At 40.1% G+C, this 26,779-nt stretch overlaps 1 protein-coding gene across 1 annotated transcript in view; it reads left to right on the top strand.

Annotated features, from left to right (window-relative positions):
• LOC124799092 (transmembrane protein 268) overlaps positions 1-20,014 on the top strand; it is a 139,828-nt gene extending 119,814 nt beyond the window's left edge. Inside the window, 1 exon segment of the mRNA XM_047262631.1 lies at positions 19,102-20,014. Coding sequence (XP_047118587.1) covers positions 19,102-19,160 — 59 coding nt within the window. The 3' untranslated portion in view covers positions 19,161-20,014.
• The last annotated feature ends 6,765 nt before the right edge of the window (positions 20,015-26,779 follow it).

The following is a 26,779-nucleotide window of genomic DNA, read 5'->3' as shown; positions in this document are numbered from 1 at the left end:
CCTGTCACTCCCCTAGCATCATGCCTATAGACACCTACCCAGATGGGCTTTAAACAAGGCAGACTTGGAAGCCTTCACCTCTGCTGTCACTACTGAATCTGCTCCACGTGGTGCCATTGATGTCGTCGTTGAGCAGGTCACTACGACGATCGTTTCTGCAGTGGAAAACGCAATCTCTCGTTCTTTAGGGTGCCCCGGCGAAAGACAGTCCCTTGGTGGTCGCCGGAAGTCGCTGAGGCAATTAAAGAGTGCCGGCGAGCTCTACAGCGATATAAGTGGCACCCTTCCCTAGAGCACCTAATGGCCTTTAAGCGGCTCTATGCCTGTGTTTGCCAACTTATCAAACGACGGAAGCAGGAGTGTTGGGAGAGGTATGTGTCGACCATTGGGTGCCACAAGTCACCTTCCCTAGTCTGGACGAAGATCAGACATGTTTGTGGGTACCAGACCCCAACAGGTGTCCCTGGCATTAACATCAATGGTGTGGTATCTTCACACGCAAGCGTGATTGCCAAGCACTTTGCTGAGCACTGTGCTCGAGCCTCTGCGTTGGAGAACTACCCCCCAGCCGTTCGCACCTTCATATGGCAGATGGAAAGGAAAGTCCTCTTGTTCACTAAACACCACAGTGAACCCTATAATGCCCCATTTACAGAGTGGGAGCTCCTCAGTGCCCTTGCACATTGCTCCGACGCAGCTCCAAGGCTGGATCAGAGCCACAGTCAGATGATTAAACATCTCCCATCTGATTACAAGCGACATCTCCAACCGGATCTGGTACGATGGCGTCTTGACATCGCAATGGCAGGAGAGCACCATCATTCCGGTGCTCAAACCCAGTCAAAACCTGCTTGATGTGGATAGCTACCAGCCCATCAGCTTCACTAACTTTCTTTGTAAGCTGCTGGAACGTATGGTGTCTCAGCGAATGGGTTGAGTCCTGGAGTCACATGGTCTACTGGCTCCATGTCAGGGCAGTTTCCGCCAGGGTCGCTCTACCACTGATAATCTTGTGTCCCTTGAGTCTGCCATCTGAACAGCCTTTTCCAGATGCGAACATTGATTTCAGTCTTTTTTGACTTCCATAAAGCATACGACATGACCTGGCAACATCATATCCTTGTCGCATTGTATGAATGGGGTCTCCAGGTCCCGCTCCTGATTTTTATCCAAAACTTCCTGTCGCTCCATACTTTCCGTGTCCAAATGGGTGCCTCTCGTAATTTCCCCCATATTGAGGAGAATGGCATTCTGCTGGGCTCGGTATTGATTGTCTCTATTTTTTGTGGCTATTAACGCTCTAGCAGCAGCTGTAGGGCTGTCAGTCTCACCTTCTCCGTATGCAGGTAGCTTCTGCATTTTGTACTGCTCCTACAGCACTGGTGTTGCTGAGCGGTGCCTACATGGAGCCATTCACAAGGCGCAGTCATGGGCTCCAGCCCACGGCTTCCAGTTTTCAGCCGCAAAGTCGTGTGTCATGCATTTCTGTCGGCGTCACACTGTTCATCCAGAAATAGAACTTTACCTTAATGATGATCCATTCACTGTAGTGGAGACATAGTAATTCTTAGAACTGGTTTACGATGCCCGATTGACTTGGCTACCTCACCTTTGTCAGCTTAAGTAGAACCGCTGGCAGCACCTCACTGCCCTCAGCTGCCTGAGCAACACCAACTGGGGTGCAGATCGCTCTACTCTGCTGCAGCTCTACAGAGCCCTTGTTCAATCCAGCCTTGACTATGGGAGTCTGTTTTACGGTTTGGCAGTGCCCTCAGCGTTGCGTTGACTCGACCCAGTGTACCACTGTGGTGTTTGCCTAGTGACAGGAGCTTTTAGAATGAGTCCGGTGACCAGTGTCGTGTTGGAGGCCAGAGTCCCTCCATTGAAGGTTAGGCATGCACAACTGTTCGCCACTTACGTTGCACAAGTTCGTAGTTCCCCTATGCATCCAAATTACCATCTCCTTTTCACAACCACGGCAGTTCATCTCCCCCATGGGCAGCCGAGGTCAGGGCTTATGATTGCGGTTCGCATCTGGTCCTTTCTGTCTGAACTGGAGTCCTTCCCGTTACCAACTCTCCTTGAGATCCATTCACGTATACCTCCAAGGTGTACACCTAGGCCGCAGATTCTTTTGGACCTTTCGCATGCCCCTAAGGACTTGGTTAACCAAGTGGCTCTCCGCTATCACTTTCTCTCAATTCTCCACATGTAGCGGGGCCATGAAGTGGTTTACACCGATGGCTCGATGGCTGATGATCACATAGTCTTTGTGTATGTTCATGGAGGACAGATTGAACAGCACTCCTTGCCAGATAGTTGCAGTGTTTTCACTGCAGAGCTGGCGGCCATATCTCATGCTCTTGAGCACATCCGCTCATGCCCTGGTGAATCATTTCTCCTGTGTAATGACTCCTTGAGCACCCTACAAGCTATTGACCAGTTCTACCCTGGCCATCCTTTGGTAGTGTCCATTCAGGAGTCCATCTATGCCCTGGAATGGTCCTGTCATTCAGTGGTGTTTGTGTGGACCCCAGGACACATCAGAATCCCAGGCAACAAACTTGCCGACAGGCTGGCCAAACAGGCTATGCTGAAACCGCTTTTGGAGATGGGCATGTCCAAAATTGACGTGCGCTCTATCTTACGCTGCAGGATTTTTCGGCTTTGGGATATGGAATAGCATAACAGTACGCACAACAAACTGCGTATCATCAAGGAAACTACGGTTGTGTGGAAGTCTTCCATGCGATCCTCTCACAGGGAATCAGTTGTCCTCTGCCGGCTCCACATTGGCCATAAGTGGCTCACACATGGTTACCTCCTCCGTCGCGAGGACCCACCTCGGTGGTGCTATGGCTCACAAATGACGATCGTCCACCACATGCTGGACTGCCCATTTTTAGCTGCTGTGCAGCAGACTTTTAAGTTTTCCAGCACCCTACCTTCAGTGTTGGACAACAATGCCTCAACAGCAGATTTAGTTTTAAGTTTTATTCATGAGGGTGGGTTTTATTATTTGATCTATGTTTTAGCGCATGTCCTTTGTCCCTCTGTGTCCTCCATACTAGTGCTTTTAGGGTGGAGGTTTTAATGTTTTGCGGAGTGGTTGGCTTCTCCTTTTTATTTTCATCGTCATACAGCCATGGTAATCTGCTCTCTTGTTTTTCTCTCTTCTACATGTTTCTTGCATCTCTCTGTGGTTTTCTTGTCTGATTTTTTCCATTTTAGTGTTTGTTGCCCTTCTGTCATTTTTGTGGTTTTCTCCTTTCTCCCAGCTGTGTTTTGTATGTCTTGATTATTTTACTCCCACCCACACGGAATTATTTTAATCACAACGAGGGACCAATGACCTAGAAGTTTGCTCCCTCCCATCCTCTTTTGAACCAACCAACCTTTTCCCCTTCTCCTTCCCCCCTCCCCCCCCCCCCCCCCCCCACTTTCCACACATGACAGATGTTGAGATCTCGTGTAATTTAATCCATAAAACATTCGAAGTTCTACACAACTTTGCATAGACTGAAAGGCATTCTCATAAAATCGAAGAGACCAAAAGAGGTACATATGGCGGTTTTATCTGTGTCTTCTGGAGCAACCGGTACTTGGGGTACCACATGTACCAAATCTGATGTGAAAAAGATGTGCCTGCTGTGGTTGTTGAACACAAAATCTTTAATGTGTGTGACCAGATATCGATCAGGAATTGTTCTGGCATTGGTTTTCTTGGGAACTATGTGTAGTGGCAAGGCTGGGCAACTGCTTGATGGGCAGTAGATTCCTTGTGCGAGCATAAAGGTAAGCTCTTGTTTTGTTACTTTCAACTTTTCTGGTGTTAGGCAATGAGGTCAACCATGAATTGACACTCGTGGTGTTGTCAGTATTTAATGTACTGTTGAATGCCGTAGTGGTGCTAGTGTCTGTAGTCGCCAAGTTATCTCAGGGAACTGCTTGAGAAGTTCTACGTCCAGATAATCACTTGAGATCATTTGCACAACAGTATTATCCACACAGTGTACACACCCATCGCTGGCCAAATTAGTGATGATGTCTAGTAGACACTGATTATTAAGGTCTTGTAGCAGACTGTAAAATGATAGAAAGTCTGCTAGAAGGATAGGATGCATCACATCAGCCACAATAAATTGTCATTCAGACTTACAATGTAGACCTAGGTTTAGCAACACTGCCATACGACTGTATGTTTGGATGGTAGAATCATTGGCAGCAAAGAGACAATAGTCATCACTACTGCAGTGAGGCAGACAGGAAGATGGATGTGCTAATACATCAGTTCCTGTGTCCACTGAGAATTGCAGTTTTGAGAGAACTCAGTGACAGACAGCTGATGGCTGCCATTTGGAATGCCAGTCACCATCATTGCTGACAATCCGGTGCCTTTCCTATCTCATATGGAAGTTTACTTTTCCATACTTCAGTGCCAAACTGGCTGTGGTACCAACAAATCTTTGCGGCTGAGGCTGATTGGCTGCATTTCCTCTGTGAGCAGTGGTACTGTGGCTGGCAACTGGTACGCTGCATTTGAAGAGCAATGACTTCTATAGTAAGCCAGTAAGTTCAACGCCTGTAATGATGATGTGATAGTACTATCTGACGGTGAGCCAATAACTGCTACACCTATGGATGGTTAAATTTCTGCAATGTGGTCTACAGCTTTGGACTGTGACAGACGAGTGATCGGGCATTCTTGATCATAGAATACCAGTCAATGCTTGTTCACAAAGGCAGAATGTCCTGCACTTCCATGGCCATGTCTTTAACACAGATACAATGTAACTGTATATGGTTTCATCAGCAGTGACATTAGCTGGTACAAACTGACTCTCCAGTTTTGCAAACCACAAGACTAGGTTTTGCTGACAGAATGGTGGTGGTTAACTGTGACCCTTTTAATTGGCAAACTCGAAGGCACATCAACAGTCAGTGGTAGATTCGACATTGCAAAACTATAGTTCAGTAAGTGGACGGTGCGTGGCTGGTGTAGTTGACCTGCGCTTGATGTTTGTGACAGTACTGTGGTTCAATGTGCAAACAGCTGACACAATTGGATCATGCTTGACATTCGAAGCAAAACTATATGAAATGTCAATCAACTCCAGGGATCACGGTGGAGTCACCAAAAATGTTGTGGTTTGGAGTAAATCTGCTTTAATGCAACATTTAATAACACAATGTGCAAAAGCATAAAACAGTCTGATAATACAAATGGAGAATCAACATGGCGAATCATTATGAAAACCAAAGAATAAACAAACATCAGCAATAATGTCTCTTAGCATAAACACTTTTCGTCTTGGACATATTTAATATAATGATGCACAATTGTTACAATTTCATTGCCCTTATGTACACCACACATCATTGAAACTTGGACTTCATGGTTTTCAGCTACTATTAGCTTGATTTGAGACTTAAAACAAAATCCTCCGACCAAAACACTCTTCATTGTGCACTCCATCTTCCTTGAATTTCAGTTTCAGTTCAGATGCTTTTGTGCAGCCACCTCAGATTTGTAAAGTTCATGCCAAGGATTCTAAGTGCACAACTGAAAGGCACACACAGTTAACACTTGATCTCTCTTTCCATCATAAAATCTGATAACAAAGATCTTCGCAGAAAAGCGCAGTTCTTACAATAAATATTATCAAATACAATTAGGTAGTAGCACAGTCACTCACAAAAAATGACAAAACTCCTCATGAAATGCTAATCAAGTGTACCTTCCAACAAATTATATCCATTCTAAAAGTTACACAGGCCAGATTTAATTTTCTTTTAATGAGCAGAATCAATATCAGGTGGAGTAAATCAAAATTTCTTTTCAATAAACAGTTTCTGAAATAACCCAGAGTAGCAGTAACACTCGCTCGCAGAGTAAAAAACCCATGAGGTGCACCTAAATTTGAAAAATCTGGTCTATTCAAATTAACAATAGAGTAATGGTCCCAAATGCACAAATCAAGTTCCTGTATTGCATGTGCCCAACATTTCTAGTCCAATATGCTCTCGGCTTGCAGTTGTGAAAACTCAAAAATAAACAATGCGGCATACCTAATACACAATATGCCCTAGGCTGCACCAGTACACTTTATATTCCACCTACAATTTCTTCTGGTACACTGAGTACCGGCCCTTTGTAGCTGCAGTGAAGTGGACTGCTTTTTCAGCTTATAACTTCAACGATAATCCACTTGAGATTTCTGCAATCATTCAGTTAGTGCATGAATAGTTCAGAGATCGTCTAGTTTGACACCATAAATAATATTCATTTACATCTCCCAAGCAATGGCATCCTTAAAACAAGAGTTACTCTACAGTAAAGAGATTACCTGTTTTATTGTACTTGCAAAGTGTCTCTCGCCTGTAGAAATTACTATCATGTGATTTCCTCAAACACTGAATGTAATGGATCATGTATTATTACTGCCTGTTAAAAAGATCGAGGCTTTTCTGTTCCTTTAAGTATAGTAGAAGCACATGGATCATGGATTCATACTTGTTTCAAATACTGTCATTACTTTGTAGGTTATAGCTAGTTCCATCAGACTGCTCTACCTTAAATGGTTACACAAAAATGTTGTAATTTAGTAGCATTAACTTGTTACAAATTTGCATGTTTTTTCATTATTTTCTTTTTGTTCATTTGATATGAGCAAATTTCACTTTTCTAGCTTTTCTCATTGAGAGTTTTTAATATTTAAAAAAAGATTAGAGACAATTGAATTGACATTTGTTAATCAATGGAAAATTCATGGTTAATAAGGACAATATTGTAAAAGGGTAGATTGCAACTCACAATACAGCAGAGCTACTGAGTTGCAGATAGGCACAACAAAAGGACTATCAAATAAATAATCTTTTGTGGCTGGAGACAGACAGAGTTTGTTTGTTTGTGTGTTTTGTCTAATCCTGATGAAGGCTTTTCTGGCCAAGAACTTTCTTGTTTGACAGTCTTTTTGTTGTACATATCTGCGACTCAGCATCCGTGCTGTATGGTGAGTAGCAGTCTATCCTTTTCATAATATTTACTTTTTTAAATTTTTTGTTGAATAACTCTAATAATGGACCTATTCATTTGCATTCCAGGGATAATGGTTTGCACAATGCAGGAGTTTGAAAAATTAGTGTCATTAAATTGACATTCATTGTTAATTGAAGTGAATTAAGAGCAAATATTAACTGTGTTTACTGCAGCTAAGTGCATAATATGGTGTAAGGGATAAATTGTGTTCTGAGGGTGTGACAGAATGGACGTGGGGGGGGATTAGGGGTAAAAGTGTGAGGGAAGGCAGGTCGCTGAATTGTATTCATTCACTTCCGGCTGCCATAGGTCTGCAAATTGAGGAGTGAACAGATGAGTCCCCACTTGGTCTCGACCCTACTATGTCACAAGAAGCAGGTACCAGGTGTTTCACAAAGCTGTACTGCTCCTTCCGCAGTTTGCCTTATGAATCAGTGGCAATCCAATGCACAGACGTGCCTGTAGGTGGTTATTTTGTGCCCCATGTGTTAACACTGCATGGAATGCAGATAGTAGTTACTAGTGAAACTAAGGCAAGAAATGCAATGGACAGCACTACATGCATCTCTGCACATTGGTCTACACTGTGAGATGGGAAACTGATTCTTAGGCAACCTGTATGACAGTTGCAGTCTTAGTCTAGAAAAGACCGGTTTCTCCATCGTGAGCACTGCTCATTCTTCAGTTTGACAGGTTATGCCTCCCCAGCTTTCTCATCCATTTCTTTTATGTGAGGAGACAAAATAATGTCAGTGAGTCCATTTTTTATATCATGGAGCTGTGACGTTCGCCTGCTTTATTTCTTTGTTGATAGTCCTTTCTGTCGATGTACTGCATTGTTATACTGGCTCAAAAATGGAGGGTGGAAGTTCAACACTGACTAATGTAAATGATGTAGCCGACAGTTGCACAGTTGCGTTTCACAGTTCTTTACTTTCACTTTTCACAACCTCCCATTATTACACAGTTAATATGGCCAGTTCACTGTTGGTTAACTTTTGATAAGCCTCATTAATAGTTTGCAGGCAAACGTCAGCATACTGCTACAATAGTAAACCGTTGAACATCTATGAGCAGTACAAACCTAACCACGCAGTTCTTGAAGAATAATATGGTATGTGCGGCACTATTGAACAGACAAGTCATTATTTTAACAGATGGCCTATTTGTGTTACACTTATTTCACTATGCGTTGTTGTTGACCTAACAAATACAGGTTCCTTGTCTGAAAACTGGTTGTGGACTGAAATTTGGGCCTATATATATCCTCACAATAATAGGCCCCGTTACAGAACGTACAACTGAAACATAACTCATTCAATTAACTGAATATGTAGAAAAATTCCTTCTTTTTAACAGTTTCTTCTACTACAAGGGTTCGGCCAAATCACTTGTTTAAATAATGAAATTAATAGATTTAGTAATACGAACAATACTTTTGACAAAACTGGTAATTACTTTGGAGTTAATTAAGGGCTGGCTTTGCTAATATGTTTTCGAATGGAGCCAAATGAATCATTAAGAATCCAAGTATTTCGTCTTCTAAATGTTTATAATTAGCATAGAATTTATATTTGTTTAAAAGTCAACAATAGAATCTAAGTCATGAAACAATTACTAATTTCACCCTATAAAAAAAGTATTAACTAGGAATGGTCAAAATAAATCAGGAAATTGATTACATACACAAAACTAAGCACAAAATTAGACCTGGTGTTATATTTCTTACAACTGAGGGGCAACCTTTCTCTTTCATGAAAATGCAGTTTATACTCATGTAAGTTAATGCTAATTAGTCAGACATGAAAAAATGAATTTTAAGGAAGCAGATGGCTAAACAAGAGAGGAAGTTAAGAGATCCCAGCTTGCTTTGTCACAGAGTTAATTTCATTTTATGAAGTAAGTACTTATATGCAAATATTGAGTTCTTATGTAAAATATACCACTTTAAACAATGGCTGAGAAGTGTTTAATTTGTAAGTGTGATGTTGCCAGTGATCTATGTAATGTTGGTGGGGAAGGGATTTGAGGTAAACGCAAGTTATTCAAGGGAAGATGGGAATGCTGCAGGCTTCAGGAGCTAAAAACAAGTTGGTGTTCATGAATCTCGCAAGGAAAAAAAATGGGGGGAGGGGGAGAGAGAGAGAGAGAGAGAGAGAGAGAGAGAGAGAGAGAGAGAGAGAGAGAGAGAGAGAGAGCTGACTCAGTTAGAATTTCTGAAAGAAATTCTTTCAGAGGAGCAGCATTCATCAAGGGGAGCCCCACATTTGTGTTCAGCTGACCTGAAATTTGGTTAGAAAGCTGTCAGTCTCGTGTGGAAACTGTTGACGGTAAATTTCTTGAAAAATAGAAGACAAAAACAGTTGTGCTTGGAAGGCTTCCAGTGTTCAAACCCTCAATTAGGACAATATAATTACAGTTCATACTGTGAGAGCAAGGATGTCTGAAGACATATGCGCTCTATTAGTGATCTCCAGAGGCAAAGTATCATGAAGACTTCAATAAAAAGTTCAAAAAAGGAGGATGCCCTGAGGACAAAGAAATTTCTGCATCAGTAGAGGAGATACTCAGTTATGTAGATGGAAATGATGACTGCCAATTCACCTTAGATGAGCTGTTGGAGCAGGTTTCATGAGTAATATCTGATGTAGAGACAGTCGTTGAAAAATATAGGGAACACATTGTTTTCAGCACAATTTACACCAGAAAAATTGTTTTAAACTTCCATAGTTCAGGTGAAAGTTTTTAACTGTGTGTGTTGTCCCTGAAAGTATAAAAATAAACAAAGAGAATGGGAGAGAATGGTAATAGCAGCTGCTACAGGAATCGTGGTTTAAATTGAGTCAATGATGTATGAAAGTTGTTTTCCACACTGTGACAAATTCTGTAGTGTGACAGAGAATGTGGTACTTTGTACACTCTGTGACTTCAGGAGAAAAGGGCAAAACAAAAAAAATTGAAAAAAAACCTGACATCTAAACAGCATGACTTCATCGCTGCCATTTGGTTTCGATCATCTATATCGCCTATCCCACATGCTACAGCTCTCTGCATTCACAGGAACTTTGGATGAAATAATCTGATCACTGTACCTGCTGGTTAGGGGTTTAATAGACCTTATCATGAAGTTCAACAGCTAGAGCTATCAACTTTCCATCACACTGAAGACTCTGTCTCCAAGCGTAACATTCTAACAGTATGTATTTGACAATGTCAGTTTCATTGTCTCTTCTATCAATTGCTAGAATACTTATCACAGCATGGGAGTCATCGAATAGGTCACACCATCCTCATCTCTCCCAACATCTGGAGAGACCCAGAGGCTTAAATCAGCTCCATCTACAACAGAAGTAGACCATTACAGAATTTCAGATATTTCAACATTGGACAAGCTATGCATTATGGCAGATTACTGTTGTAGACTTGAACATGATCAGTTCCATTCCCTCTGATATAGTAATAGCAGCCATGCAAGATACATTGTGAATCTGTGGTAAATGCCGCCAATCAGTGCAGACCACTCTCCAAGTGTCAGCAATTCCTAGATGGAAGAGTTTTATGCAGTATACCAGTAACACAATTAATGATGAAAGAAAAGCAGATGCTTTGCTGCCATTCATTAATTCACCACCAAGTGAGTGCGAGAGGCATTCAATAAGTAATGCAACAATGTTTTTTCTCGCCAATTTTGCTTCAAAAAAGGCAGAATTTGTTGTGAGCTATCGTGAAATATTCCCATATTAACCAGTATAGTTTCATAAAGTTCCTGTAGTTGGCAGTGCTATACATAGCCTCCAAAATGGCCTCTGTAACGGAAGTGTGTTCCAAGCAGATAGCAATCATTGGATTTCCTTTCGTGGTAAACCAGAGCATTGCAGATATTCATAGGTGACCTGGCAGTGAGCAAAACCTTGGTGGATCATTGGGCAAGGTGTCTATTATCACCACAACAAGGTCATGCAGACCTATTCTATCTCCCACATGCCAGCTGGCTGCACACAGATCTGGCTCCTGCAAACTTGAAACATGCAGACACACTCATTCAAGGTGATCAATGAATCACAATCAAACAATTTGCTGTGCAGCTGAACACCTCTGTTGTGCTGACACACTCTTCCACCAGTTGGGGTACGAAAAGGTGCTTGCCTGCTGAGTTCCTAATCACCTAAGAGAAAACCGTAAAGAGCAATGAAGGAATTTCTTGGGCATTATGATGCTGATTGTGATAATTTTTTTATCAAACATGGTTACAGGCAATGAAACATGGGTTCATCACTTCAAACCAGAAACAAAATGGCAATCCATGGAGTGTCACCACACCACTTCTCTGAATAAAATGTTCAAAGCTCCACTCTTAGCGGGTAAAGTCATGGTGATAGTCATCTGGAACTCTGAAGGGCTTATTCTGTTTGATATTCTCCCTCACTATGCAACAGTCAACTCTAAAGTGGACTACGCTACCCTCAGGAAATTGAAGAAATGACTTCAATGTGTTTTTCGACACCACAAAAATGCAAATTACTTTCTCCTTCTCCATGACTAAGCAAGGCCTCGCACAAGTCCGCACACACAAAAGGAGCTCACAAAATTTCGTTGGACTGTTCTTCCTCACCCACCCTACAGCCCATATCATGCACCTTCCAACTCCCAACTGTTTGGCCCAATGAAGGATGCACTCTGCAGGAAGCAGTATGTGGATGATGGTGAGGAGGTTATTGTTGCAGTAAGACATTGGTTTTGGCATGAACCAGTACAGTGTTACGATGTGGGCATACAGGCCCTCCCAGAAAGGTGCCTTAAGCCCGTCCCATTAAACAGAAATTATATTGAAAAATAGGATTTTGTAGCCAAAAGAGTGGGGAATAATATTGTATACTGGAATCCTGAATGAAACCAATCTGCCTTCAGAAAAACGTGTGTTGCATTACTTATTAAATGCACCTCATAGAACACAGTGTACACAGCTTTATAATGCACTGTCAATGATAAAACAGCAATAAAGTGCTACATTTTCCAACTCAGTCACTTTACCACCGATATTACATAGATCACGGATGACATCACACTTGTAAATGAAATGCTTCTCAGCCAGTGTTTACAGGACTGTGGTTTATGTAAAAACTCACACTTGATAGTGTAAGAGCTGAAAAAATAACCTCATGTAATGTACAGTTAAAATCCTAGTGATCAACTACTGAAGTAAACTCAAAAGATTGGCCGAGTTTGAAGCACTTCTAAAAACAATGGAGCTCGCATAATACTATGTACAGAAATGCACCTAAGACCTACAGCAGTGAGGATTTTTGGGCAAATGTGTGTATTAAAAGGGTAGGCAAATGGAAACTGGAGATAATGTATTTGTCATAGTACACAAGAAACTTGAATCTATCAAGATAGGAATTGAAACTGTATGTGAATGTGAGTCAGTAAGGTCTAGTACCAAGGATTTGTGTGAACTTACAATTGATTTCTTGTGTTGGTCACCAGACTCATCCTCAGAATTAACTGAAGACATTAGAGAAAACATCAGCTCACTAACACATATTGAGTTAACTAGATAAAGCAGCAGTAATCGTGCCTTATGGGGAAATTCCAAAAGTCTAGCTCTGGGCAGGATCATACAGAAGAACTGTGGTTGAGTTCAGCAGATTTGCACCGTAGAACATTGGATGATGGGAAGGATTCTCCATCACCAACAGGCTTGGTAAAGAAGCTTCTAAAGAAACAACAGCTACTGCACAGTATATAGAGCTTCAAGATTTCAACAATTACCCCAGCAGAATCTTGTCAAAAGCCCCTTTCTAAATTTAAAGAAATTCTGGTTATATGTACAGGAAGTCAGTGGTAACAAAGTTAGTATCCAAACACTTGTGGATGACAAAGATTCAGAATTTAGGATAACAAAGCAAAAGCTTAAATGCTGAATTCTGTTTTCAAATATTCCTTTACAGTGGTGTTGAGTAACAGCTGAAATTGCTGAAATTAAACAAGGCACCAGGACCAAATGGAATCCCTATCATATTGCAGACAGAACTTGTGGACAAGTCAGGCTCTCTATTGTGCATACTATATAGCAAATCCCTCAGACAAAAAGCTGTACCCATTAGTTGGAAGAAAGCATAGGTCACAAGAGTCTACTAGAAAGGTAGCAGATGTGATCCACAAAACAAACATCCATCTATTGTGAATTCTTAAAATGTATTCTGGGCACAAACCTAATGAACTACCTCAAACAGAATGGCATTTACCACGACAACTACACACATGAAAAAAAGTTTTGCATCACCTCGGTTCCGAGAGTTTCAGAACCTCTACAGAAAATTGGGATATAGAGCAACATAAACATAATTTCCACCCTTTTTATTGCTCATGAAAACCACACATTGCATGTTGTACCACCATACAGCAAGACCTTCAGAGGTTGTGGTCCAGATTGCTGTACACACCAGTGCCTCTAATACCCAGTAGCATGTCCTCTTGTATTGGTGCATGCCTGTATTCGTTGTGGCATACTATCCACAAGTTCATCAAGGCACTGTTGGTCCAGATTGTCCCACTCCTCAACGGCGATTCGGCATAGATCCCTCAGAGTAGATGGTGGCTCACATCTCCGTAAACAGCCCTTTTCAATCTATCCCAGGTATGTTCGATAGGGTTCATGTCTGGAGAACACGCTGGCCACTCTAGTCGAGCGATGTCATTATTCTGAAGGAAGTCATTCACAAGATGTTCACAATGGGTGTGCAAATTGTCATCTATGTAGACAAATGCCTCGACAATATGGTTGCACTGTCGGTCGGAGGATGGCATTCACGTACTGTACAGCTGTTACAGCGCCTTCCATGACCACCACCGGCATACGTCGGCCCCACATAAAGCCACCAGGGAACTTCCACCTTGCTGCACTTACTGGACAGTGTGTCTAAGGTGTTCAGCCTGACCGGGTTGCCTCCAAACATGTCTCCAATAGTTGTCTGATTGAAGGCATATGTGACACTCATTGGGGAAGGGAACGTGATGCCAATCCTGAGTGGTCCATTCGGCATGCTGTGTTAGGCCTATCTGTACCGAATTGCATGGTGTTGTGGTTGCAAAGATAGACCTTGCCATGGATGTCGGGAGTGAAGTTGCGCATCATGCAGCTTATTGCACATAGTTTGAGTCGTAACACAACGTTCTGTGGCTGCACGAAAAGCATTATTCAATGTGGTGGCTTTGCTGTCAGGGTTTCCTCTAAGCCCTAATCCGTAGGTAGTGGCCAACCACTGCTGTAGTAGTCCTTGGGTGGCCCGAGCAAGACATGACATCGACAGTTCCTGTCTCTCTCTATCTCCTCCATGTCCGAACATCATCACTTCGGTTCAGTCTGAGACGCCTGGACGCTTCCCATGTTGAGAGCCCTTCCTGGCACAAAGTAACAATGCAGATGTGATGGAACTATGGTATTGACCGTTTAGGCATGGTTGAACTACAGGCAACACGAGCTGTGTACCTCCTCCCTGGTGGAATGACCGGAACTGATTGGCTTTCGGACCCCCTCCATCTAATAGTCACTGCTCATGCATGGTTGTTTACTTCTTTGGGCAGGTTTAGCGACATCTCTGAACAGTCAAAGGGACTGTGTCTGTGATACAATACCCACAATCAATGTCTATCTTCAGGAGTTCTGGGAACCGGGGTGAGGCAAAACTCTTTTTGATATGTGTAGCATGGATTCCATAAACATTGGTCATCCAAAACCCAATTCAAGGTTTTCCCATATAACATCCTGAAAATCATGGACCAAGACAATTGGGTAGTTGCAACATTTTTAATTTTATTTCTGAAAAGCGTTTGACTCGGTACCATGTATGCCCATTAAACGATCATATGGAAGTGTCAAAGAAATTTGCGACTAGTTAAGGCTTTCTTGGTAGGGTAGACATAGAATGTGATTGTGAAAGGAGTGTCACTGTCAGAAGTAGAAGTAACCTCAGGTATATTTCGTGGAGGTATGTTCTGACCTTTGTGATTCTTGTTGTGTATTAATTATTTGGCAAGTAATATTAATAGTAACCTTGTAGTTTTGCAGAAGATGCAATAAAGTACTATTTGTAAAACAATACACAGATATCCAATCAAACCACGGTAAGATTTCTAAGTGGTGCTAAGATTGACAACTTTATTTAAATGTTCAGAAATGTAAACATCTGTACTTCAAAAATCGAAAAAATATGGTATCTTGTCACTACAATCAGTGATCGTGATTGGTATCAGTCAACTCAACAAATGCCTTAGCATAACAATTTGGGTGTATTAATTGAAATGTGCACACAGGCTCAATTGTAAGTAAGCCAAATGGAAGACTTAGGTTCATTGGTAGAATACTGGAAAAATTTAGTCTACAAAGGAGATTGCTTAAAAGACACAATGTAGAATATTTCTCAAATGTGTGAGACCTTACTGAAGATGACTAACAGGAGATATTGGATGTATACGGAGAAAGGCAGACTTAATGGTCACAGATTTGTTTGACCTAAGGAGAAAGTCACTGGCAGGAGAAGAAAGAAATCTAATACAAGATGCAACGGGAAATTCCCTCTGCCATGCATTTTTCTGTTGTCTGTGTAGTATGATTGTAGTTGTAGAAGATATATTCTTTCTTTGTTATGTGTGTATGAGAAAACATGCTGTAAAACAGAGCAATTTGTGTTTTGGTCTAGTGGTGGTCATTTAGTTGGGTGCTGTCTGTAGAGTGAACACCTCAAGCACTTGGAGAATCAACCATTAATTCACTTTGGGTAGGAGGTCAGGAGCAATGGACATGAAATGAAATGATCCAACTACGTGTAGACTTTGTTAGTGTGTAGTTCAAAATCATATAGTCCATCTTCTCCAGTTTTAGTACCATCCAGTGATGCTAGTTGAAAAATTGTCACCAAATTGTGGGTGTTGCAATTGCAATCACAAATACAAGGAGGAACTATACTTTTGATTCATCTATCACTCTAGGAATCATATCAGAATGCAGTCTTTTTGGTTCGTTGCTTGCACATGTCTTCTACTATTCTGTATTTCCAGATCACAAGTAATTCAGGAATCTGTCATTTCAGTTTCTTCAACATCTCTGTAATACTCTCCCATAGGTCAGACAAACCTGTGACCATTCATGCTGCCCTTCTCTGTATACATTCAATATCCCTTGTTACTGTCAACTGGTATGGGTCCCACTCAATTGAGCAATATTCTAGAAGCTTGCAGAAGTGATTTTGTAAGCAATATGCTTTGTAGACTAATTGCATTTTCTCAGTATTTCTCGTGTTTTTGTGCCCCCTCCTTCATATCTGTGTAGGATAAACCGCAGCATACATAAATTCTAAAAATGTCACAGTTATTTAAAATGATGGATGTGATCTGTGAAGTTGTGTGGTCGTTTACCCTGCATTTACTTTTTGGATCTACCTGCCAAGTGAATTATCTTGTAGGCACTAGAGCAAAAGAAATTTCATTGTTATTGAGTTTCTTCATGTGCTAAAATTTCTGTAGTGTGTTGCAAGCACTTAAATAGAATTACTCAGGGAGTAATGTGTAAAGAGCAGGCATGACTCAAATTTTCCTTCTGCAAAACTGGCATGGGGAGGTGCTATACTGCCAGGTACCAGGATAAATAGAAATAGACAAAAAAGAGCTGTCTGAAGGGACATATGAAGGTAGCTTGTCAAAAAGATAACACGATATGTTAAATCAACTTCCTTCAAACTCTACATAATTTTTTGATAAGATGTGTGAGAAGCATAATCTCAGAGTGCCTGACAAAATCCATACCATGGAAATATGGCATTTGCAAACTCACACTCTATTTGAGTAGAGTAAGTATAAAACTATTGAGCTGAGCACTGTAGCCATATTCAGGAGCAAATATATGAGAGTCAAAGCTTGTTCTGAGTACTGAGTGTGATGCACTTTCTGAATACTAATTACAATCCAGTCAGGTAAAGTAATAATTATGGACACTAAATGTCCATTGGGATTGTATCAAGATTTCGTTTTTCCAAAGGTCTTGTAGGCAGAGATCAGAGTAAGACATATACATTTGGGGCATCCTATTATGCTGTCCCTTCAGGGGTATGAATGAACAGCAATCACTGGTATAATAATGAAGGAACATTCAGTATTTCAACAGTGTCTCATAATGATCACTTCTTATACAAATTAAATTCTGAAAGTAAGTTAATTCCCCATTCAGATATTCAGGTGAGAACTGCTCAGTAACATTTTGCTAGGGGCTTGACGAGAAATGCTAACAGTACAGTAGTAGAAGTGTGGAATGGGAGAAGTGGATGTTGTAGGTGAACTGGAAAAGCTATGAGAAAAATGAGCTAGTTAAATTAGGCTTAGTTGATATCAGTAAAGCGAACTTAAAAGATGATTTTGAGATGGATGATTGTGGGGTAATAACAGCTACATAATTTTTGACAGATAGTCTCATAGTTATGAACTGAATGATGGTTAAAGGTAAGTTGTTAAAAGAAAAGCAGTAACAGATTTGTTCTGTTAAGCTTTGAATGAAAGAAAAAGCCAACCTCTATTGCACATGCTTACGTGTCCACATCAAAGGCTAATGCTGAAGAGAGAACATTGATAAAATAACTGAAGGATGATGGAAATTTTATAGTCCTATTTGATTTTAACAATATAGTGTGACTCATCTTTACAGGAGAATATAGGCTGGAGGAAAATAAATGGAGAAAAAATTGTTATAGGCTTCACTTCATTATAGCAAACATTATCTTCCTAAATCGCAAGAGAAGTAGTTGCATTTGGAAAATAGCAGAGATAAGATGTGTGGTGATCTAGACAACATGCTTGTGAGGCTCACACATCTTTGTATTATCCATAACTTTCTGGAATCAAGCATACACCAGTGAGAAAGCCTACTGGAATGCAGTATCTATGGGGCACTACATTTATTATGTAAGGACTCTGTTTTTGTAAGAAAATTTTGCATGCTCATGTACGTTTTATGTTTTACGTTTATTGTGAGCTATCAGTCATCTGTAACTTCATCATCACTTTAAACATTTACGTAGCTTTTTCATCTTAAAATATTTTTAAAAATCAAAACCTTAATGACATCAATCTAGTGAGCACTAGAATTAATGCATGCAAGTTCGAGTGAAGTATTGTAGTGATAATGGTTTTAACACCGTTAACTTCTTTTTAACATGTAGACTCATTCACAAGTAGACTCATTCACAAGTTTACATAAATGACAGACAACTGTCCAGCTCTGTAATTGTCCACTCTGAAACAGCCATGTCTGTGTTCTTTATGTGATTGGAGATGAAAGGGAGAAAAATCCAAATGAGGTCATTATGATGTTACCCAATATGATGAAAATCATAGTTTTAAAGCTCTGGTTATGCCAAAGGTAATGGCTGTTGTGGGTAATAATGAAAATGCTTTGGTTCAAGAGTTAGTTAGCAGTGTTCTGCTCACTTACATTGACATTGAATTGCTGTACATTTTGCTGAACTTGGAGTGAGGAGACGGGGAAATCATACCAATATGAAATGCCATTTTACCTTGTCATTTTCTGCCATTGCCTTTAATTTTGTTTGGACTGTACTCTCTGAGATGACACTTGTATGAGCCTATAATCCTACTGTATTTATAACAAAGAAGTTTAATGACTTCCTAACTTGCATGAAAATAAAATAGCACCAAAATTTGAGTTTAAAATTAGTAACAGTAGTCCAGTGCTAATTAATTACCATCTCTACTGAGCCTATAGTCCTACTGTATTTAGAACAAAGAATTTTATTGACTTCCTAACTTGCTTGTAAATAAAATAGTACCAAAATTTGGGTTTGAAATTAGTAACATTAGTTTAGTACTAATTAATTACTACCTCTACTATGAATCACTTAAGATATTGAATTAACTTCTTGTATGTGTACTGCATGCAATCGCAAACTGTGTTAACCAAGCAGGTACTCTTCAGAGACTGTTTTAGAACCAATAATGCTCTCATATTTGTCACTATTCTTAGAGTTATGCTTTAATTGTATGTTTGTTTTCAGATTATCCTTGCAGCATCTGTGCTCTGATGGTTGATCGACAATTTGAGTTCAATTATTAGATGGTCCTCTTGCAGTTGTGCAGCAGTCACACCATAAAATAATTTTCCAGTCTGTTATCTTTCATGGGGAATATTGTGAGAAGATAATGCCTCACATTTTGTGAGTAATTTAATGGGTGAACAAAAGTTATATATATATTTTAGAAACTGGTGCTTGAACCTCGCAAGGGACTACATCAGTGAACAGGTTTTTCTTTTGTTATCGTGCTCTGCTCAGAAACATACTGAATGTGTTGTAATTTCATGATGAGCAGAACAGTTAAAAAGGGACATTCTGTGATAGGCTTCCATTAACTGTTAATAAAACCATTTTCTTTAATGTTAGATTTCAGATTTTTATCTCATTTTTTTATAGTTGTGAAAAGTGTTACTAATCAATGCATGATGTGTTTGATTCTGGTATGAACATTATGGTGAACTGTCTGGGGTGCTTGTTTATATAAAAAATAGAAAGAAAGCAAAACAAATGAGGAAAAGAGCTAGAGAATAATACTTGAACAATTTTATTTTGAGCACAACTCAATTCCGTCCTAAATGCATTTACTGCTCATTCATTTTCTTGTAACCATTAATTAATATTACCACATTGTATGTGATCCTGTATGTACTATGTCTTATGATGTAAAATATTAAATATTTTTATTTTTAATACACTTTTTCACTCATAATGTGCCTTGTGTAGACATAATGTTACTGAATACAGCATTGTAAATTAGTGTTTTAAATATAAAATCTACTCATCCAAATTATGCAAAAATGAATTAAGTAAATAAATGAACTTTAATTAGTGTTCATGTAGCACACACATCTGAAATTTGTTGACCAGGTTTAGAGTTTTCAACAATTAATTCCAGTTTTGGCATTTTAATTCTCATGTAAAATATTTTGTTCCAGTTTTGTTATTTAATAAAACTAGTTGTGAAAAAAATTAATAAATGCAACTTAGAAATTATTGTGGGAAGGATCCTTCGTGGTATTCACTTGAAACTTTTTTTTTATGTTACCATTAGAAATTTATTAATAAAAGACTGACATTGGGGAATCATTTCATATTTGAAAATAAACAAAACTGTATTATGTTGTGCAAGACAGTAAGAAATGAATGTCAACAAGATGTGGTACAGTGTACCTGCATATAACCCACTGAAAAAAGTTCGATAATAAATAAATAAATTAATTAATTAATTAAACAAGATTCTTGAAACTGTAGATTAAAGAAATTTTAAAATAGTTCCTTCACAAAGACAGGAAACAAGAAGAAAGTTAAGAAGTATTTTATTTATGTATTTTAAATTACTAGGCATATGGTGTCTCTAATACATAGCACCATTGAATTGATAACTAATAACACAAAGCAATCACACAAACAATTCACAGATTGTTAAAAATTTCATGCAATATTGTATACAAGCCACTAATAGGTCTAAGCATGTTAAAAATATTGATAAAAAGTCTGCATACAAAAGTTATCTGATGATAGTGATGCTCTTGAAGTTTTAGCAAATCTTGAAATAGTGGCTTTTTGAAATCACAATTATTAACACAAGTAAAGTGAATGTGTTTGGCATCCTTGTCTTGGCCATATGAACTCGGTGGCCAAGGTGTCAGACCACTGTAGTGCACATGTTTCTTGAAGTTGTTGTGATTGAAGTTCAGGCAGTGGTAGATCTGAAACACTCTGAACACAAGCAGCTGTTACGTCAATGATGCATAGGTAGCAAACGTTACACGTGTGTATAAACTCTTCTGCTATTTCTGAAGTATTCTTACAGTTTTTAATTCTAGAATTTCCTGACATTCCTTAGTAGGAATTTCTCTATTGGAACTGCCCCCCCCCCCCCCTTTCAACAAAAAATGTACCATTTAATTTCTCTTAAATCCATAATGTTCGTTTATCCATCAGAAGATAACCTCTTAACATTTGCGGAATAATTTCAGCAGATTCAGCATGCCTTAACACAATGAGGGTATGACTTCTTCCACTGTTTTATTTATTTAGCAGATGGCTAGCACTGCATCACACAACAAAACAGTTTTTCTTTAACAACAATGGAAACTCTAGGTATGGCTATCAACAGTATGGTAAAAGACAGATTGCTGCTTACCACAAAGAAGACACATAAAGTTGCAGACAGGTACAATCAAAAGTCAAGTGTTTTTTAATTGTGTCTTTTAATTCTGCCTGTCTGCAACTTGACGTGTCTTCTTTACAGTAAGCAGCACTCTGTCTTTTCTTACATTGTTGATATTTTTTTAACAATACATATACTTTTATTTAACACATAGAAAAAAATAGAAGTTAAATTTACAGTATTTACAGAGCTCAGAAGGTCAAAGACATATCCAGCATACACAATTGATGCCTTTGTTGCCAACAGGAACTCCTCTAGGAAAGGATTGTTTTGGGCACATATGTATGATGTGCTGAACAGTTTGTCATTCTGCACCACAGTCACAGCTGGGCGAATGTATTAGTTGCCATTTTTACATTGGGTTAGCACATCGTTTGCTAGTTGTCCTATTTCTTTCAAAATATATTACACTTCAGCAGTGTAGGCATTGAACTGAGATAATATGGTGATTAGTTGTGCTTCCTGTTAAAAAGCTTATTGGAGATCTTGTATGATGGCTATCAACTCTGCTTTTAAGTGGCACCTAGATGATCAATAATATTGTGGAATACTGCTGAGACGGTCCCCTAGACTGCTGCTGCGATAATTGCTCTACTTTGTTTCAAGCTGAAAAAAATGTGGATGAAAAAGATTCATCTACAAAAACTTGTTGATAAAATTGAGGTTGAACAAAAAGAAAGATTATCAAACTTTACATGCTGATGGTCCAACATTTGCTACATTACTGGAAATAGTTGTCCCCATGATCAAAAAACAAAACACTGCAATGAAAGTCACAATTTCACCAAGCCAGTGCTTATTTATTACACTAAATTACCTTGCTGCTGGTAATTCTTTTGAAGACTTGAAATTTATAAGCACAGTTTTCTGCTCGTAGCATTGGACAAATACTTCTGAAACATGTCATGCAATAATATGAGCACTGAAGAATTATATTTGGGTAAGTAATGTATTCATTAAGTAAATATACATATAGACTTTTATACAGTGTTGCAATTACAGAGAAATAAGTCATTTCACTCAAATCGAGCAAAGAATTGTGCCGTATCTGGTGCATACACTGTTACTGTTTCTTCTGATGTGGAAGGAGATGCAGTGCACAAACTTGTTGGTTGAAGTGGTACAATTTGAATCCAGTTTCAATATAAACTGTCAAGTTTTCCCATCACATAAAATGTTGCAAGAAGCTGTTGTTCTGGAACCCCCTTCTCAAGCTTCACTGCCCTTGCCCTGGCAATGTGCACTGTGTCACACTCTACATATTGTAGGCACTATCTTACCCCATTCAGAATTTCTTCCTGTTGCATACTTTTTTCTGTCTGTTCAGTTTTGGTAACTACAAAGAAGATTATTAATTATTCAAACCATGCTGAATTGAATGCCTAAACAACTTTATGTTTACAGTTGCTTATACACCAGAAAGGTGGAAAGAAACTGCATAAGAATTGAAGCTACAGTGAAATTTTCTGCATGTTTTGGCCCTGTGGATGGTTAACATGTAGTAGCCATCAAGATACTATGTGGCTCTGGACCTCTTTATTATTACCATAAACACTTTTTCAGTATAGTTATGCTGGGAGCAGTAATTGCCAACTAACCAATACCATCCAAACAGGTCTCAGAAGACCCACCAGCACTGACTGCCGTGTCATTCTCAGGCTATAGGCATCACCAAATGCAGATACGGAGGGATGTGTGACCAGCACACCAGTCTCCTGGTCATTGTCAGTTTTCATGACCAGAGCCGCTACTTCTCAGTCAAATAGCTCTGCAGTTTTATTATTCAGTTTGGAGACTTCCTTAGATCCAACAACTTCAACACCCCACCAGAAGAAGATAGTTGACTAGGATACTAACAGTATCTCCATCCATAAACATTTCTAACAAGACTTCTAGCTAAATGATGGTACATGGGTAGACAACATCAGAGCAGTGAAGTTTTGGGGCAGCTCTGCTTCTGGTGATGTAAGGACTTGTAATGCCAAACACTTGTGAAATGAGGTAATAAAAGTACCAAAATAAGTTTTTCACCCCTGTATGTCTGTAAATGTGTGAGGGCTTATTGCCAAGGTAGCAAGAATGAAAGAACAAACATGATGAAACAAAAAAAAAAAAAAAAAAAAAAAAAAAAAAAAAAAAAAAAAAAAAAAAGCTTTTACTATGAAGTAAAAAAAAAATATACCAAAATAATGACAGTCTAATAGAAAGTGAACAGCACTGAAATCAGCATCTGCTAACTTGTAACAAACATTCAAAACCATGTTACTCCACCCTTTGCATTTTAACCTAATCGAATCATCCTTGGCATGCAGTCCACAAGGTATCTGAAACATTGCATTCTTCGATGGCACCCTTCCTAGTGTTATCCAGTGTGTAAGCAGGGTTCCTGTGGTATTGCACTGCAAGTTTCAGTTGATCCGAAGCACCGTTGATTGAGTTCATGTTAGCAGATACTACAAGGTCATTTATTCATTTGATTCTTACCTTCTAGAGGAAGGTGAACATGTTGTCCCCATGGATTGTTACCCCTGAAGGTGAATCTATTGCCAAAATGCTGAGTGTAGAGCTGCATAGTTGGCTGCAGGTTCCTATCTATACCCACATACAGGGTGTTTCAAAAATGACCGGTATATTTGAAACGGCAATAAAAACTAAACGAGCCGCGATAGAAATACACCGTTTGTTGCAATATGCTTGGGACAACAGTACATTTTCAGGCGGACAAACTTTCGAAATTACGGTAGTTACAATTTTCAACAACAGATTGCGCTGCACGTGATGTGAAACATATAGAAGACAACGCAGTCTGTGGGTGCGCCATTCTGTACGTCGTCTTTCTGCTGTAAGCGTGTGCTGTTCACAACGTGCAAGTGTGCTGTTCACAACGTGCAAGTGTGCTGTAGACAACATGGTTTATTCCTTAGAACAGAGGATTTTTCTGGTGTTGGAATTCCACTGCCTAGAACACAGTGTTGTTGCAACAAGACGAAGTTTTCAACGGAGGTTTAATGTAACCAAAGGACTGAAAAGCGATACAATAAAGGATCTGTTTGAAAAATTTCAACGGACTGGGAACGTGACGGATGAACGTGCTGGAAAGGTAGGGCGACCGCGTACGGCAACCACAGAGGGCAACGCACAGCTAGTGCAGCAGATGATCCAACAGCGGCCTCGGGTTTCCCTTTGCCGTGTTGCAGCTGCGGTCCAAATGACGCCAACGTCATGCGCCAGAGTTTACACCTCTATCCATACAAAATTCAAACGCAGCAACCCCTCAGCGCCGCTACCATTGCTGCACGAGAGACATTCGCTAACGATATAGTGCACAGGATTGATGACGGCGATATGCATGTGGGCAGCATTTGGTTTACTGACGAAGCTTATTTTTACCTGGACGCCTTCGTCAATAAACAGAACTGGCGCATATGGGGAACCGAAAAGCCCCATGTTGCAGTCCCATCGTCCCTGCATCCTCAAAAAGTACTGGTCTGGGCCGCCATTTCTTCCAAAGGAATCATTGGCCCATTTTTCAGATCCGAAACGATTACTGCATCACGCTATCTGGACATTCTTCGTGAATTTGTGGCGTTACAAACTGCCTTACACGACACTGCGAACACCTCGTGGTTTATGCAAGATGGTGCCCGGCCACATCGCATGGCTGACGTCTTTAATTTCCTGAATGAATATTTCGATGATCGTGTGATTGCTTTGGGCTATCCGCAACATACAGGAGGCGGCGTGGATTGGCCTCCCTATTCGCCAGACATGAACCCCTGTGACTTCTTTCTCTGGGGACACTTGAAAGACCAGGTGTACCGCCAGAATCCAGAAACAATTGAACAGCTGAAGCAGTACATCTCATCTGCATGTGAAGCCATTCCGCCAGACACGTTGTCAAAGGTTTCGGGTAATTTCATTCAGAGACTACGCCATATTATTGCTACGCATGGTGGATATGTGGAAAATATCATACTATAGAGTTTCCCAGATCGCAGCGCCATCTGTTGTTGAAAATTGTAACTACTGTAATTTCGAAAGTTTGTCTGCTTGAAAATGTACTGTTGTCCCAAGCATATTGCAACAAATGGTGTATTTCTATCGCTGCTCGTTTAGTTTTTATTGCCGTTTCAAATATACCGGTCATTTTTGAAACACCCTGTATATACTCCATGAACTACTGTGAAGTGCTTTGTACAGGGTATTTGCCTTTGTCCAATATCTCCTCATAGTCTTGTTTGAACAGTGCTCTTAAGGTGGGTTGTCCAAATGCTTTGTCAGCAGTCTCCTTTGTAGACTGACTTAATCTTCCCAGAATTCAGCCAATAAACTTAAGTTTTCAATCTGCTTCACCTGCAGCTGAGCATACACTGTGTGATCAAAAGTATCTGGACACCTGGCTGAAAATGACTTACAGGTTTTTAACGCCCTCCATCGGTAATACTAGAATTCAATAGGGTGTTGGTCCACCCTTATTCTTGATGACAGCTTTCACTCTTGCAGGCATATGTTCAATCAGGTACTGGAAGGTTTCTTGGGGAATGGCAGCCCATTCTTCAAGGAGTGCTGCACTGAGGAGAGGTATCAATGTCAGTCGGTGAGGCCTGGCATGAAGTCAGCGTTCCAAAACATCCCAAAGGTTTTCTGTAGGTTTCAGGTCAGGACTCTGTGCAGGCCAGTCCATTACAGGGATGTTATTGTCGTGTAACCACTCCACCACAGACCGTGCATTATGTACAGATGCTCGACCATGTTGAAAGATGCAGTCGCTATCCCTGAGTTGCTCTTCAACAGTGGGAAGCAAGAAGGTACTTAAAACATCAATGTAGGCCTGTGCTGTGATAGTGCTATCCAAAACAACAAGGGGTGCAATCCCCCTCCTTGAAAAACACGACTACACTATTAACACTGCCGCCTCCGAATTTTACTGTTGGCACTACACACACTAGTAGATGACATTCACCGGGCATTTGCCATACCCATACCCTGCCATCAGATCGCCACATTGTGTACCGTGATTCATCACTCCACACAATGTTTTTCCACTGTTCAACTGTCCAACGTTTACACTCCTTACACCAAGCAAGGTGTCGTTTGTCATTTACCGGCGTGATGTGTGGCATATGAATAGCCGCTCAACCATGAAATCCAAGTTTTCTCACCTGTTGCCTAACTGACATAGTACTTGCAATAGATCCTGATGCAGTTTGGAATTTCTGCATGATGGTCTGGATAGATGTCTGCCTATTACACATTATGACCCTCTTCAACTGTCGGTCTCTGCTCTACGTGTCCCTTAATGTTTCCACTTCACTATCACATCAGAAACAGTGGACCTAGGGATGTTTAGGAGTGTGGAAATCTCACATACAGGCGTTTGACTAAGTGACACCCAATCACCTAAACATGTTCAAAGTCCGTGAGTTCCGCAGAGCACTCCAGTCTGCTCTCTCATGATGTCTAATGACTACTGAGGTCGCTGATATG

Source organism: Schistocerca piceifrons, chromosome 5 (genome assembly GCF_021461385.2).
Source record: "Schistocerca piceifrons isolate TAMUIC-IGC-003096 chromosome 5, iqSchPice1.1, whole genome shotgun sequence".
NCBI classification, from domain to species: Eukaryota; Metazoa; Arthropoda; class Insecta; order Orthoptera; family Acrididae; genus Schistocerca; species Schistocerca piceifrons.
The sequence above is the reverse complement of the archived record's forward strand: the minus strand, read 5'-3'. Positions and strand labels throughout refer to the sequence as shown.